The 13,175-nt window shown below is 34.8% G+C and overlaps 1 protein-coding gene across 1 annotated transcript; it reads right to left on the bottom strand.

The window, feature by feature from the left end:
* Window positions 1-612: 612 nt before the first annotated feature.
* On the bottom strand, window positions 613-13,061 carry rcor1 (REST corepressor 1). Its single transcript, XM_073826806.1, has 13 exons — window positions 11,543-13,061; window positions 11,386-11,445; window positions 9,743-9,823; window positions 8,480-8,532; window positions 6,675-6,836; window positions 6,241-6,359; window positions 5,973-6,051; window positions 4,511-4,561; window positions 4,156-4,359; window positions 3,903-3,980; window positions 2,595-2,652; window positions 2,244-2,479; window positions 613-2,076 (listed from the first exon to the last, which is right to left on the bottom strand). The coding sequence occupies exons 1-13, from the start codon at window positions 11,697-11,699 to the stop codon at window positions 2,035-2,037; spliced, it is 1,380 nt and encodes a 459-aa protein (XP_073682907.1). The 5' UTR covers window positions 11,700-13,061; the 3' UTR covers window positions 613-2,034.
* Window positions 13,062-13,175: the final 114 nt, after the last annotated feature.

Genomic DNA, 13,175 nt, shown 5'->3' with positions numbered 1-13,175 from the left:
GGGGGGGGGAATTATCACTAGTTGCTTATTAGCATGCATATAACTAGCATTTTGGCTGTTTATTAGTGCTTATAAAGCACATATTAATGTACTACCATATTGTAGATCCCTTAACCCTACCCAAAACCCGATATAAACATAAATACTACAACTTACTTGCTATTAATAAGCAGTGATTAAAAGTTACCTGAGGGAAAACTCAATAGTTACGTATTCCCTAATCTAAAGTGTTTCTATTATAATTTATTATTGACAATTAATGGACTAAATATATAAATGTAACATGCAACTTTTTTCCCGTCAGTGTGGCGCAGCCATTTGTATATTTAATGTGTCTGGTTTCCGATCGCATCCACTTCCTGCTGTTTTTAGCTGTACAAAACGGCTCGTTTTGCTGCTTGATATTGCGAACAGGGGTGTCTTACCATATTATTTTAATGTATTATCTAAATTATAAACACTATGGTTTGTAGTGCAAAGTGTTACCGTTTACTGCTCTTCGTTATTCTTCTCGTTATTTCCCAATACTGGAACTCTAACACATTTCCAGAAAAAAAAAAAAACGTACTTCCGCATTGAGAAATAAGGTGGATAAAGGTTGAATAACACTCATTTGACAGTATAAATCCCTTAAGTTTATTATGACTAATGTGACAAACTGATTACATATACGGGCCAGTCTATGACCACATCAGCTCCCACCCACACACGCAGACACACAGAACTTCACCCCAACCATGTACTTGTTATCTGCACACATAATAAGGTTTAAAAGGAGTTCACACATGTATGGTACCATTACAGTTATTAGAGGGAAAACATTGGTCGAAAGAAGTGAGAGTGCATGTATTTTAAATAACTTATTCCATTATCAAATTAAACAAACAATATGAACCCATTTAACGTTTATCTCCAAACACCATAATAAATTAGGATGTGAGGAAAAACATATACAAGCATGGAATAGTAGTAGAAATTTAGATGTGCTGCCATATTTTGAAATTCTTACCAACACATGGCGATCAATAAATGTTTAGACACCCCTAAGAGGGTGAAAAGCTTGACCCTGGCATTAAGAAACTGTTAATGCATGCAAAACACAGTTCGAAATAAGATTTTAAAAATCCGAGCAAAAACAAAACAAAAAAAATACCTCCCATTCGTTACAACACTCTGCTGTGTCTGTTCTTACAGTCAACAGCCTCACTCAGCCAAGAAACCTTTTGAGATAAAATGCATTTCAAATACACCATGTACAAGGGTCCATGATTAAACAAGATATATTACGACCTAATACTAAACCAACTCACTTAAACAATATAAGAGCTGCAAATCATCTCATTTTTAAAAGAATAATATTAAAATTGGTATTAAAATTATTTAAATTTAATCTACACTGGCATTTCATTTTATCTGTACAGTGCAGTTCTTATAATTCACTTTTTATGCAAATAAATAGCTTAATAACAATCCAACCAGAGATCAACTAACCCCCCAAAAACTATTTTAAAATAACAAATCATATAACTAGATAATATGCTACAGTAACAAAAAAGTAACTGGAAAGGGATGTCGGACTAGGACCCAATCAAAGTCTTATCAATATATCAAGAAAGACAGATGGCCAAGTGACATTAAACTCCTTCAGGCAAGAGATCTCTCAAGACTGTCACTGTCCAATGACGTTGGGATGGGTATATGGGTGTTTTATTCCCCCCCATAACAGACCAATAACCATTTGTGGAGAATATAACTGTTGGAGCACCAGACTGGTAGAGACCAGACAGGAGCTCTACTTCTGTTGGCAGTGACGATCCTAGATCCGTAGAGTTGCTTGGTGAAGTTTGCGCTCCTATGCGGTAGCACCTGTGAGAGTCCTGGGTTCAGCAGGGGGGTGGGAGTTACAGGGACCGGGATGGGGGGAGGAATGTCCATTACGAAGAGGCTTCACTTGAGGCAGTTGAAGCCTTAATGCCTCTTACGCGCAGCTGCGATATTAACTGATCTGAGCTCGTCTGACCACTGTTGGAGAAATCAGGAAACTGAAGGGTTCTGTGTTTCCATTGCCGTTGGTTCCTGTAAATGATCATGTGATGATTATTCCCAAATGACACTGATCAAACAAAACCAGACGCAGGAAAAAACACTTCAATTAGAATATGAATTTTCCACCCTGACAGGAATCTAAAGCCACATTTTGGTGGAAAAGCCCATTCACTAAGAGGTAGTGACGGGAAACTGACCTCTGTCTGGTTTTCTGAAGGCCCTGGGGTTGTTCCCTCTTCAGATGACACCTCCATCTTCTCTTCATCTAAACCCTTGCGTTCCTCCACGCCGTGCTCAGCTTCCCACTCCTGCAGTACCTCGTCCAGGTTGAAACGTCGTCGGTAATTCACAAAGAAGTTTTTCACTTGCACCACAGACTTGTTGCCGATCACATCAGAAATGGCTTGGAAATCCCGCCCGTACTTCCTTATAGCTAAGAGAGGAAATCAAGATTGTCCAGAATTTCACTGCTTAAAAACTTGCCATTTAAATAATCATTCATTATCCAGTAAGCCCCACAAACATTTGAGAAATGTGGCCAAAATTACCTTGTACTGCAAGCAGCTGCTCTTCTGTGGTCCAACGGGTATTAAATTTCTGATTAGCCTGAGGAAAACACAGAACATTTATATCCTTTTGTATTTAAAATGCATAAAGATGGCCCTCTATGAAATAAGTATGGTAAAAAGTAGGGATGTAACTATATCAAAATCTCATGGTACGATAATATCTCGATGTGAAGCCCACGGTATGTTATTTATTGTCATATTTTAAAAAAGACAAATGAAGACTTGGGGGGGGGGGGGGAATATATTTTGTACATTTTAAAGTTACATTTTATCTAATGCACTTTGAGAGTTCCAATCCACGTCCTTAACTAAGGACACTAAGCCAAAAATGTCAGAGAATTGACATGTACCTGAAGTTTAAAGGGGACTCAACCCTTTTTTAGTTGTGGTACACTCTCTACTGAGTCTAAATTACATTCACACTGGTGCTTTAGGAAGCCAAACAAGCCAAAAGAATATAATAATAAAGATAAAAATGTAATATTGACATACCTATGACAGTAATAGCCATATATTATAAAACAATTGCACTGTAAAATAAACGAAAATGAACATTTATATTATTTTTGCTTTACACTACAGTAATGAAAATACAATTCTTTCTTTCTAATTTCTACATTTGAAAGAGAGATTTTGAATTTGGACTTCAGTAACGTTACCCTATTTAAACCGCTAGCTGTCAGCAATTCATACTGCACTTTTAAGCTATTAGTTTGACGAAAATGACAGTAGAGATTTTATTTTGACGGAAAACTCCAGCTTCGGTGAAAACAGGCTTACAAAAACGGGTCTAACTACAAATCTAGTGAAATGCTGTAATCATCTGCCCATTAAACATTAACATGATAAATTATCTGAAAATAAAGCATAACTGGTGGCCGTTGCATTCCCAAATGTGCGCTAAACTCACAGCACATCCAATAAATGACTGTGAACTGAGCCGTTCTGAGGTGCAGAAAACACTGGAACACAAGATGATTGCCTAAACGAAATGTACAGCGAAAACAGACTTGATGAAGGGATTAATCTATTTTTTGCTTTCAGTTTTAGTTTGTTTGACAGATACTGAGCCAAAGCATAATGGCTCAAAACATGACTTTAAAGACCTTTTATGTATAAGAAGTTTAAAATATATTTTAAAAATCTACACTATTTGCCTAGAAGATGTATCGTTTCATAACATCATGTGACCACGATGATAGATAAAGTTTTTCTATCACAATACCATGATACTGGTAATACTGCGACATTCCTAGAAAGTAATACTAAAGATGTGAATATTGTTACCTCAGATGGTCTAAGCTCATCCACGCCTGTGTCCAACTTTTCTCTGAGGGCACTATTGTGCTGCTTAACGTTCTGAATCTGTAAAAAGACGAAAGGGTTATTTACATCACTTTCAAACTTTTACGTTTTACACTGTCACATACTTCTATACTGCGTTCTTATCTGTCAGATTCACATCTAGTTCTGCCTACAGTCTCAAATTAAAACACATCAAGATGAAAGTTATGTTCCTAAAAAGTAATACAATGCTAACCTGTCGTTTAATAGCAATGAGCTCCATATCCAGCTGTCTCAGAACACTAACCGCGGCCGGGCCGCTGCTAGACATTGCCGCCACATCATCAGAGTTTAAATGCATTCCTTTAGGAGGTTTCTTCTTCGCCCTGTGTAGGTTCCTCCCAACAAGTCCCTGTGGTTCCTTCTTAACATGCATTGACTTCTCTGCAATATTCGCTGGCTGCAGAAAAACAGTGAAAACACAGAGCCTTTTAAATCTTTGACTGACATAAATCATGTTATTGACTTATAGATTATAGATATAGATATGTACAGTCAATGACCATTCCACATTAAAAAACTGATTAAGAAATATATATTTAGTATCATACCTTCTGCACAACTGCAGGTTTTGATTCTTGTTTCTCAGGTCCTGATGCTCCCTTAAAAAAGAACAAATATTTTTTATTGAGATAGATGACCTATAAGTTAAGTGTAGCAGCACTGATAAAAGTTAATATATTCAAATAAAATAAAGATAAATACAATAAATTAAATTATAAAATTAAAATAAAATTTGCTAACACTTTATTTTATTAGTCCTAGTTGCAAGTGCAATAAATAGCACATAATTACATGCAACTAACCCTAAACCAAGCCTTTATCTTAACCCTAACCAAACAGTAAGTTCATGTAGTTAAAAAGTATTAGCTTTGTCCATTACAGGGTACAAGATGACACACAATCTAAAATTTGACTTTTTTTTTTTTTTTTTTTTCAAAAGAAATAATGGTGGATTAAATACTAGGAAATAAACATGAAATAAAAATATACAAAGACAGTTTACTACAGAAAACTACAGTTCAGTTTAATTAACAACAACAAAATCATTAAAATGCTCCAAGAACTGATAACTTAAATAGGGGTTCGTACAGATACTGCAAAATGAAATCCCAGGATTTCATTCAAGAACTTCAAGCACTACTTTTTAGAGGTCTCACTTATCAAACAATATCATAATTATCTTTCAAATTCTAATAAATAAACTAATAAAACAAAATTGTACAAATAAAGTGCAGCAGATGCAAAGAATGCAATGACTGTGGCAACTTTAACATTTGAAGGATTTGAAAGGATACTATAACAAAGTTATTGCTTTTCTTATTCAAACTGATAGTTTCATGAATATATGATTGACCTGAAGAATGAAAGCTATATCATACACTTGGAAAATTATGAGCTATATCACACTCATAGACACTCAAGGTGTGCTCACAAGATGAGACAAAATACAGATACTTGGTTCACTAGAACTAGACAATGTTGTCTTAAAAAAAAGTCACAAAAAGTAAAACAATGCAGTTATATTTTGAAATGTTTTAACTAATCTAGGGCCATAACTTACGATTATTTTGGTATATCAAGTAACCGGTAAATTCGTTCTGGTAATCATATGTAGATGACATGATTAAGTTACTCTGAACAGTTTACACAGCTCCGCTGCTTTTTAAAAAATGTGTTTCTATGTAAATATACGCTAGACGGACATCTTTTACCATTGCGTCTCGCCTCACAGCTTTTTCAACGTGTGACGCTTCTTCTCCATTCATCAGTGCTGCGACTCTGCAATTGGATGCTATTGTGTGCATCTCGTGTTTATGAGAAGCAAAAACTTCTGATTAAGCTGTGTTCATCTCATATCATTGGTACGCGAGCTCTAACGTGATATCAACACCAGAGAACCGGCACGGTGCCGCAGAACTTTAAGCCCTGTTAATAGTATTTTTTATTATATAGTTTTGTTAATGCAAAAATAAAAAATTGGGCGTAATAATGTGTAGAAAAATATATTACCTCTTTCTTCTCATCCTTATTTGGCTCACATTCAGCTTCCTTTGGAGAGCTGCAATTATTTTCTTCACCTTCTTCATCACTACATAAAAAAAGGATTAAAAATGTCAAATATCACATTTCCTTTTTAACAGCGACAACGTATTCTAAAAATAGACCACACGCTAGCATTCCATGACAGCACAACTCATCTTTGATCAAGACTTTTAAAACCAAAGAAAACAAAAGGAGACAGCAAACATTCTATTAATATCTTCAAGTCATGGCTGACCTCTCCTCTCTGTCTCTTTTTTGTTTGCGCGCATGGCGGTCCATCACACTCGTTTTGCTGCGCGTTTTCTTCCACGAATAATAGAATCTAACCAGGCTTGCAATTGACTTGTCTGGAAGCTGGAATAAAAAAATAAAAAATAAACTTGTTTGTAATCAAGCACGTAAGTGATGGAAACATCAGACATACCATAAGGATACATCATTATTCATGATCAAAGCTGACACTGAGTCAGTTGTAGTTTAGTCAAAGTGTTAAAATTTAGGACTTGACAGAACCCATTTGGTCTTCATATGCACCAGTGACTGTCTATTAATGAGCAGGATTTCTGAGGCTCCTTATGATTGGTTGTCACTTCAATACATGAAGATGCTGCTTCTCTCAAGTGCATGTTTTATTTTAATAGTGAGAGTGGTTTCAGCCATCTCACTCACCATCTGCTGGATGCGGTGAAATGTCTTTCCATGAAAGCTGAAACCCTGTTCAAACAGCACCTTGTCTTCAACTGTCCACTCATCTGGAAAAGGGGTGAAGTTGGGGAGATCTGCCAACGATTTTTCAATGTTGTGTTTGTGCCAAAACAGCATCCCCAATGCCTGTTAAATACAGAAAGGTCACTTCATGAAACTTGAATGGAAAAAACTATTTGAAATGTCAAACATGTGACGACTTATAGTCGACTTCTGTAGCATCAGTGAGCATTTGAATCTTCTATAATAGTTGCATATGAACCCCTCAGTTGTCCTCAGTGTAAAACGATGGATTGCAAAAACATACAGTCATTGTTGGAAGGGGTTCAAATACACAAAAATGCTGAAAAACCAAAGAATGTGTGGGACCTAAAGGATTTTTTTTTAAAGAACAGTGGGCAGTTTAACTGTTCAGGACAAACAAGGAACTCTTAAACAACCATCACTAAAAAAAAAAAAACAAACAGCTGTGGATCATTCAGGTAACACCACAGTATTAAGGATCAAGTGTATGTAAACTTATGAACGGGGTCATTTTTATAAATTTAACTATATTTTCTTTTGTGGACTATATGTAAACATCTTTAATGTGAAATATCTTATTCAGGTAAGTATTAAAAAAATTAACATGCATTTTGAATGATCCCTCTTATTTTGATAATTAATATTTAACAAATTCTGCAAGACATATGTAAACTTTTGACCTCAACTATATGTTTGATACTGTGAAACTACAAGAAACATTCAACTAATGCAGTAAAGAATATTCTACCTTATCTTGTGAGTTACAATAGGATACATTATACACACTCATTGTGCCTACAATGTCTACAAAAATATCTAAAGATGTTCACTTCAGTTATTTCTCCTGACAACCGACGCTCGTTAACTGATTATCAACCGTTAACGAAAACGATTATTTTAAAATAGAATTGAATTAAATTAGAAAGGATAAGTGTCTGTGACCCGTTAAAAATAGTAACATTTGTTTTCCAGGGATTAATTTTACATGCGCAAAAATCAGCAAACAACATATCACATCACGCACCTGCAGCACTTCTGCGAACGGAGAAAAACATAACATTTTTGTGCTGCGCAAAAGGAACCAAGGCGGCAGAAAGTGGCATCCTATTTTCTTTAGCTAAATTTTACAAAAGCACAAAGATTTGTTTTTATTGTGAATGTACACAAATAAAAGCAAACCTTTTACAATTCCGATTATCTTTATGACTAAAAGGAGTAGTTGCTTCCACTGTTGGAAGGAAAAAAAAAGTGATTGCCCTGGCGCTGCATGCGCGCACAGTTAAGCTTTGCTACCTTGACAATGCAGCCTGTTCATTATCATAATAAAATATAGACAGTCAAACATATGGAAAAAACCCACACTGCTTAGTTTAAATATGTAGTAAAATGCCGTTATATACGAAAACATTTGATTTTGTGTCGAATGAGAGACCCAACATTGGTTTCAGTTTTGTTTTAGCCTAAATGAATTTGTTTTGGCTTGTAATTTATATACCTTCATATTTTTATTGTTTATTATAATGTTTGTAGACATTTCATGTCGGCATTAGGCCTATTTTTCATTATTTTTAAAAATAATTTGATAAATTACTGAAAAAAAAAAATACTTTTTAAACTGTTTAACTGATTGTATTCATCGGTCAAAATTCTTACGGTCGGTTAACGGTTAACCGGTTAAAATGAGCATCCATATAATTTCAAGTTCATAATTTTCAAGCATAGCTTTCAAACATAAATCTTTTTACCTGCTCCATATTGTACCCATGTTTTTCTTTGGCTATTGCAATGTACTCATCCACTGCAACAAACAAGGAAAAAAACAATTATTAGAATATAACTTAAAAATCATTCACATGTCTAAAACCAAAAACACAAGGTAAACATTTATTTCACATAATAAATACATTTCTTTATAGACTGAATGACAAATACTACACATAATTGTATTAAAAATTAACACAATAAAATTATTTCCTCCTATATTATAGCCTTCTATATGCTATTGCAATGCGAAGCCTTTAAATCCTGTTCCACTAGAGGCACCAATCAGAATTAAGAAGAAGGTTTTCACAACGCGTCATAAATCTGCCATATTGGCAACACTATATTTAAACAACGCCATTGTTGCTGAAATTGGTCAATTATTGTCATGTTGTGGGCAGTACTAATAAGTCAGACAAAACATAGTTTAGTAGTATTATAGAGTACTAAAAGTTATAAAAAATCAAAGAGAAGAGTGCAAAAAACTGTCTGAGGAACAAAAAGCGTTTGTGGTTAGCTAAAATGAACCAGGATTTTCTAGGACAAGAATTCTGACAACATTCGTGTTTGTTCTCATAATTTCCGGTCAGGTAGGTGAAATGCTGTATTAGGTTAATACCATATCTTAATACTGTTCATACGTATATTTACCACCTATTATCTTTAGTTTGTCAAAATATTGCAGACTTTCCTGTTTACTTAGTCCTTCTCTGTATGATTTGGCAGCTTCCACGTTTTTTCCATAGAGAGCATAAATTAGCAGAACAATGTATACATTAGTAGTCCATTAACTCTGCAATCCATGCTGTTGTTTACATCAGAGTATCTCCATCCGCATCCGAGTGCAAACCCTCTATTCTATGCAAATAGTAGAACTGATACATATCTAACATATGATATTTCAAAATCAAGCCAGGGATAAATTATAAACACAATCTGTTTGAATATTCATGGGCTGCATCTGCACAAGCCTCTTGTCTTCCATTGGTTGGACAAACAGTCTAGTGCTAAACAGTCTAGACTCAACTGTTGGTTAATTATGCCATTTTGGGCTAGTTTGCACATAAGCAGATAAAGATTTTGTGATGTGAGTGTTTACTTTTTTGCAGGAAAAACAACAGCTTCAAATATAAGTGTCACTGGGTGACATGGTAAAATTAGAAAGAGTGCCAATATTTACATAAAAAAAACACCATTAACTGCTTTTATATTTACAGAGCCAATTAATATCCTTATAAATGACTCACGTTTGGCCTCAGGTATACTTGGATTTGGAAACCACACCAGCATTCCCAGATTATCTCTCTCTTGGCTTGCCTTTGCTACCTCTGATGAAAAAAAAGGAGAGACATTAGTGGATAAAACAAGAACACATCCATCTGTTTTGATTTCAAACTAAATCAATGTTACTACTAATTGCATTTTTTTTTTTTACATTTTTATCCAAGAAATCAAATATTTTGACATTTGTGACCCTGGACCACAAAACTTAAAGGAGTAGTTCACTTTCAGAACAAAAGTTTACAGATGATGTACTCGCACCTTGTCATCCAAGATGTCCATGTCTTTCTTTCTTCAGTCATCACGAAATTACGTTTTTTGAGGAAAACATTTCAGGATTTCTCTCCATATAATAGACTTCTAGGGTGCCCCTGAGTTTGAACTTCCAAAATGCAGTTTAAATGCAGTTTCAAAGGGCTCTGAATGATCCCAGCCGAGGAAGAAAGGTCTTATCCAGCGAAACGATTGGTTATTTTCTAAAAACATTTACAATTTATATACTTTTTAATTTCTACACAGAGTACACACAAAGCTAGACAAGACAAGAATTTGAGGTTAAAAAGTATATAAATTATTCATTTTTTTTTTTTTTTTAGAAAATAACTGATCGTTTTGCTAGATAAGACCCTTCGTTCCTCGGCTGTGATCGTTTAGAGTCATTTGAAGCTGCATTTTGGAAGTTCAAACTCGGGGGCACCATAGAAGTCCATTATATGGAGAGAAATCCTGAAATGTTTTCCTCAAAAAACATAATTTTCTTAAGACTGAAGAAAGAAAGACATGAACATCTTGGATGACATGGGGGTAAGGACATTATCTGTAAATTTTTGTTCTGTAAGTGAACTACTCCTTTAAGTCGTAAGTAGCACGGGGTATATTAGTAGCAATAGCCATTAGGACATTAAGTAAAGATCATGTTCCATGAAGACATTTTATACATTTTCTACCATAAATATATCAAAACTTAATTCTTGATTAGTAATTTTGCACATTACAAAGAAGTTTATATGGACAAGTTTAAAGGGGATTTTCTCAAAATTTTGATTTTTATTGCACCCTCAGATTTCAGTTTTCAAATAGCTGAATCTCAGCCAATATTGTCCTATCCTAACAAACCATATATCAATGGAAATGTATTCAGCTTTCAGATGATGCATAAATCTCAATTTTAAAAAATTGACCCTTATGACTGGTTTTGTGGTCCAGGGTCACATTTAAGTAATAATAAATATTAAATGTTTAATAAAAATTAATTAAATCAGAGCTACATAAAGATACTTCTTTATAAAATAGCTCGTGTGCTGTTCTCTTAACAAATAAACAGTCAATGATTGACACATCAGGTGCTCATTATCATCACCTCAAGTTTTAAACAATAGCCAACCACTTAAAGTTTTTTATTTCATATTCTGTTTATGTTTTAACACCTTTTTTAGAATACAAAAGACCACTTTCAGAGTAGGTTGCCAGCGAGGCAAAAAATAAAAATATTATTCTTGCAGAACATTTAGTGCACTAAACGGTCGAACTATTCCGGACAGTGTTTGAGGCTATTACGCCATCCACCCTGTGTTGTCAATGAACCCTCCAACACTCAAAAATCACAAACCAGGATCATAATCTGGAACAACTGCCTGATACTGCGCTCCAACTCGCATCCCGCCTGCACCTTGTGAGTGACAAAAGAACAAATAATATGAACTGATTACATTCATGAGAAGTGTATGAACTTGTGAAGAGCGACCGAGGCTATCACCATGACTTACCATGCTCGTCATCACTTGAGGAACCCGAACTTCCTTCCTCCCATGAATTGTTGCTGTTCCCATTTGAAGTAAAACTTTTGGTCGGATTACTGACAGAGTTTCTGCCCCTTCTTTTACCCGATATCTCAGCGGTGCCCTTCTCTAACATCGCAGGCATCTTGACAGCGAAACGCAAAGGAGCTTGAAGGAACTTGGGCTCGCTGGCTGCTCGCTATAGCTAAGCTAACTCAGCTCAACTGCTCTGATCTGAAACAAATAACACCGTCCTGCACTGATGCAAACTCCCCCAACTGGCAATATAGAGTTACGAACACTTCAAAATGTGCATCGAATGCATAATATTCCCCCCAGTCGCGTTAATAATGAAGTTTATCTTTGGAGGCAGATAAAAGCACACACGGCTGCAGTGCTAGCAGTGCGGCTGTTCTAGCGTTAGCTCTCTCTCTCTCTCTCTCTCTCTCTCTCTCTCTCTCTCTCTCTTTCTCACTCTCTCTGATTGACCTGCTTTGGCTAACGTCAGTTCCTCTTCAAGGCAGAAATTCAAACTTCTGCATACAATAACGAGCTAATTATTTCCCCAGACCAAGCGTCGATGCAGTGTTTGTGTGGAAAACATCGATGTGCATGAAAAACAACTCTAGACAGGCATAAGCCGTTGCATCAGCTGGCACTCCGTACTTATGAACTAGTTTAGTGAAAACCATCAATGCATCAGCTAGCACGATCAGCAAATAGTGAAAGATCCCTCACATATTTAATATTTTGATGCTGTTTTGTTGCACTCCATTACCCAACACAATGCTTTATAAAACTCATAACTCAAAGTGGGAGAGTTATCATCCACAGATTTAAAGTAGAACATGTGGTTTGCACTTAAATGTGTTTTTAGGTCATGGTTAGGACAGAGTCATGTAATAAAACAAACATGTAAAATTCTAGTTTAGCTATTTTTTTTTATTCATCTTCATTTATTTAACTCTGCTTTTGGACAATAAACCCTCAAGTGCTCAGAAAGTTAAAATGCATAGTTCAAAAATAAAAAAGAATTCTATAATTTACTTTCTACACGTTACAATGTTTAAGACATTGTTACGGTCTTGCATTTTTCTCCATTGACTAGTGTGTTAGTATCTAGTTATTACATACTAACACATATGAGACATTAGATCTGTTCCAATTATTCACATTTCTTGTCTTACTACACATCTATTGTTTTTTTTTTAATTCAAATTAAATTAAAAACCAAAAAAAATCTTAAGATTAAATTCATACTAGTAACAACTGGAATGCACAACTGTCAAAAAAACTGTCTCTTCAGACTATATCGATACTAGGAAAACTGTCTAGTAACAAAAAAGTTTTAATGTCTAAAGAATATTCAATTGTGAATTTAAATATGTTTTTAAAGAAGTGTCTTCTGCCCACCAAGCCTGCATTTATTTGATCCAAAGTACCACAAAAACAGTACAATTTTGAAATATTTTTACTATTTAAAGTAACTGTTATCTATTTGAATATTTTAAAATGTAATTTATTAAAAAATGTACTCAACTGTTTTAAATATTGATAATAATAATAATAATAATAATAAAAATGTTTAATAAATAGCAAATCAGTATATTACACTGGAGAA

Source organism: Garra rufa, chromosome 21, assembly GCF_049309525.1.
Source record: "Garra rufa chromosome 21, GarRuf1.0, whole genome shotgun sequence".
NCBI classification, from domain to species: Eukaryota; Metazoa; Chordata; class Actinopteri; order Cypriniformes; family Cyprinidae; genus Garra; species Garra rufa.
This window is presented reverse-complemented; position numbering and strand designations above follow the sequence as displayed.

Bases quoted from the DNA above. Each gene is read 5' to 3' on its own strand.
- rcor1 (XM_073826806.1), bottom strand. From the start codon at position 11,699: ATGCCTGCGATGTTAGAGAAGGGCACCGCTGAGATATCGGGTAAAAGA. The intron at 11,446-11,542 runs GTAAGTCATGGT...GTCACTCACAAG, and splicing joins CTCAAGTGATGACGAGCATG to GTGCAGGCGGGATGCGAGTT. The intron at 3,981-4,155 runs GTTAGCATTGTA...GTCTTTTTACAG, and splicing joins TCATTGCTATTAAACGACAG to ATTCAGAACGTTAAGCAGCA.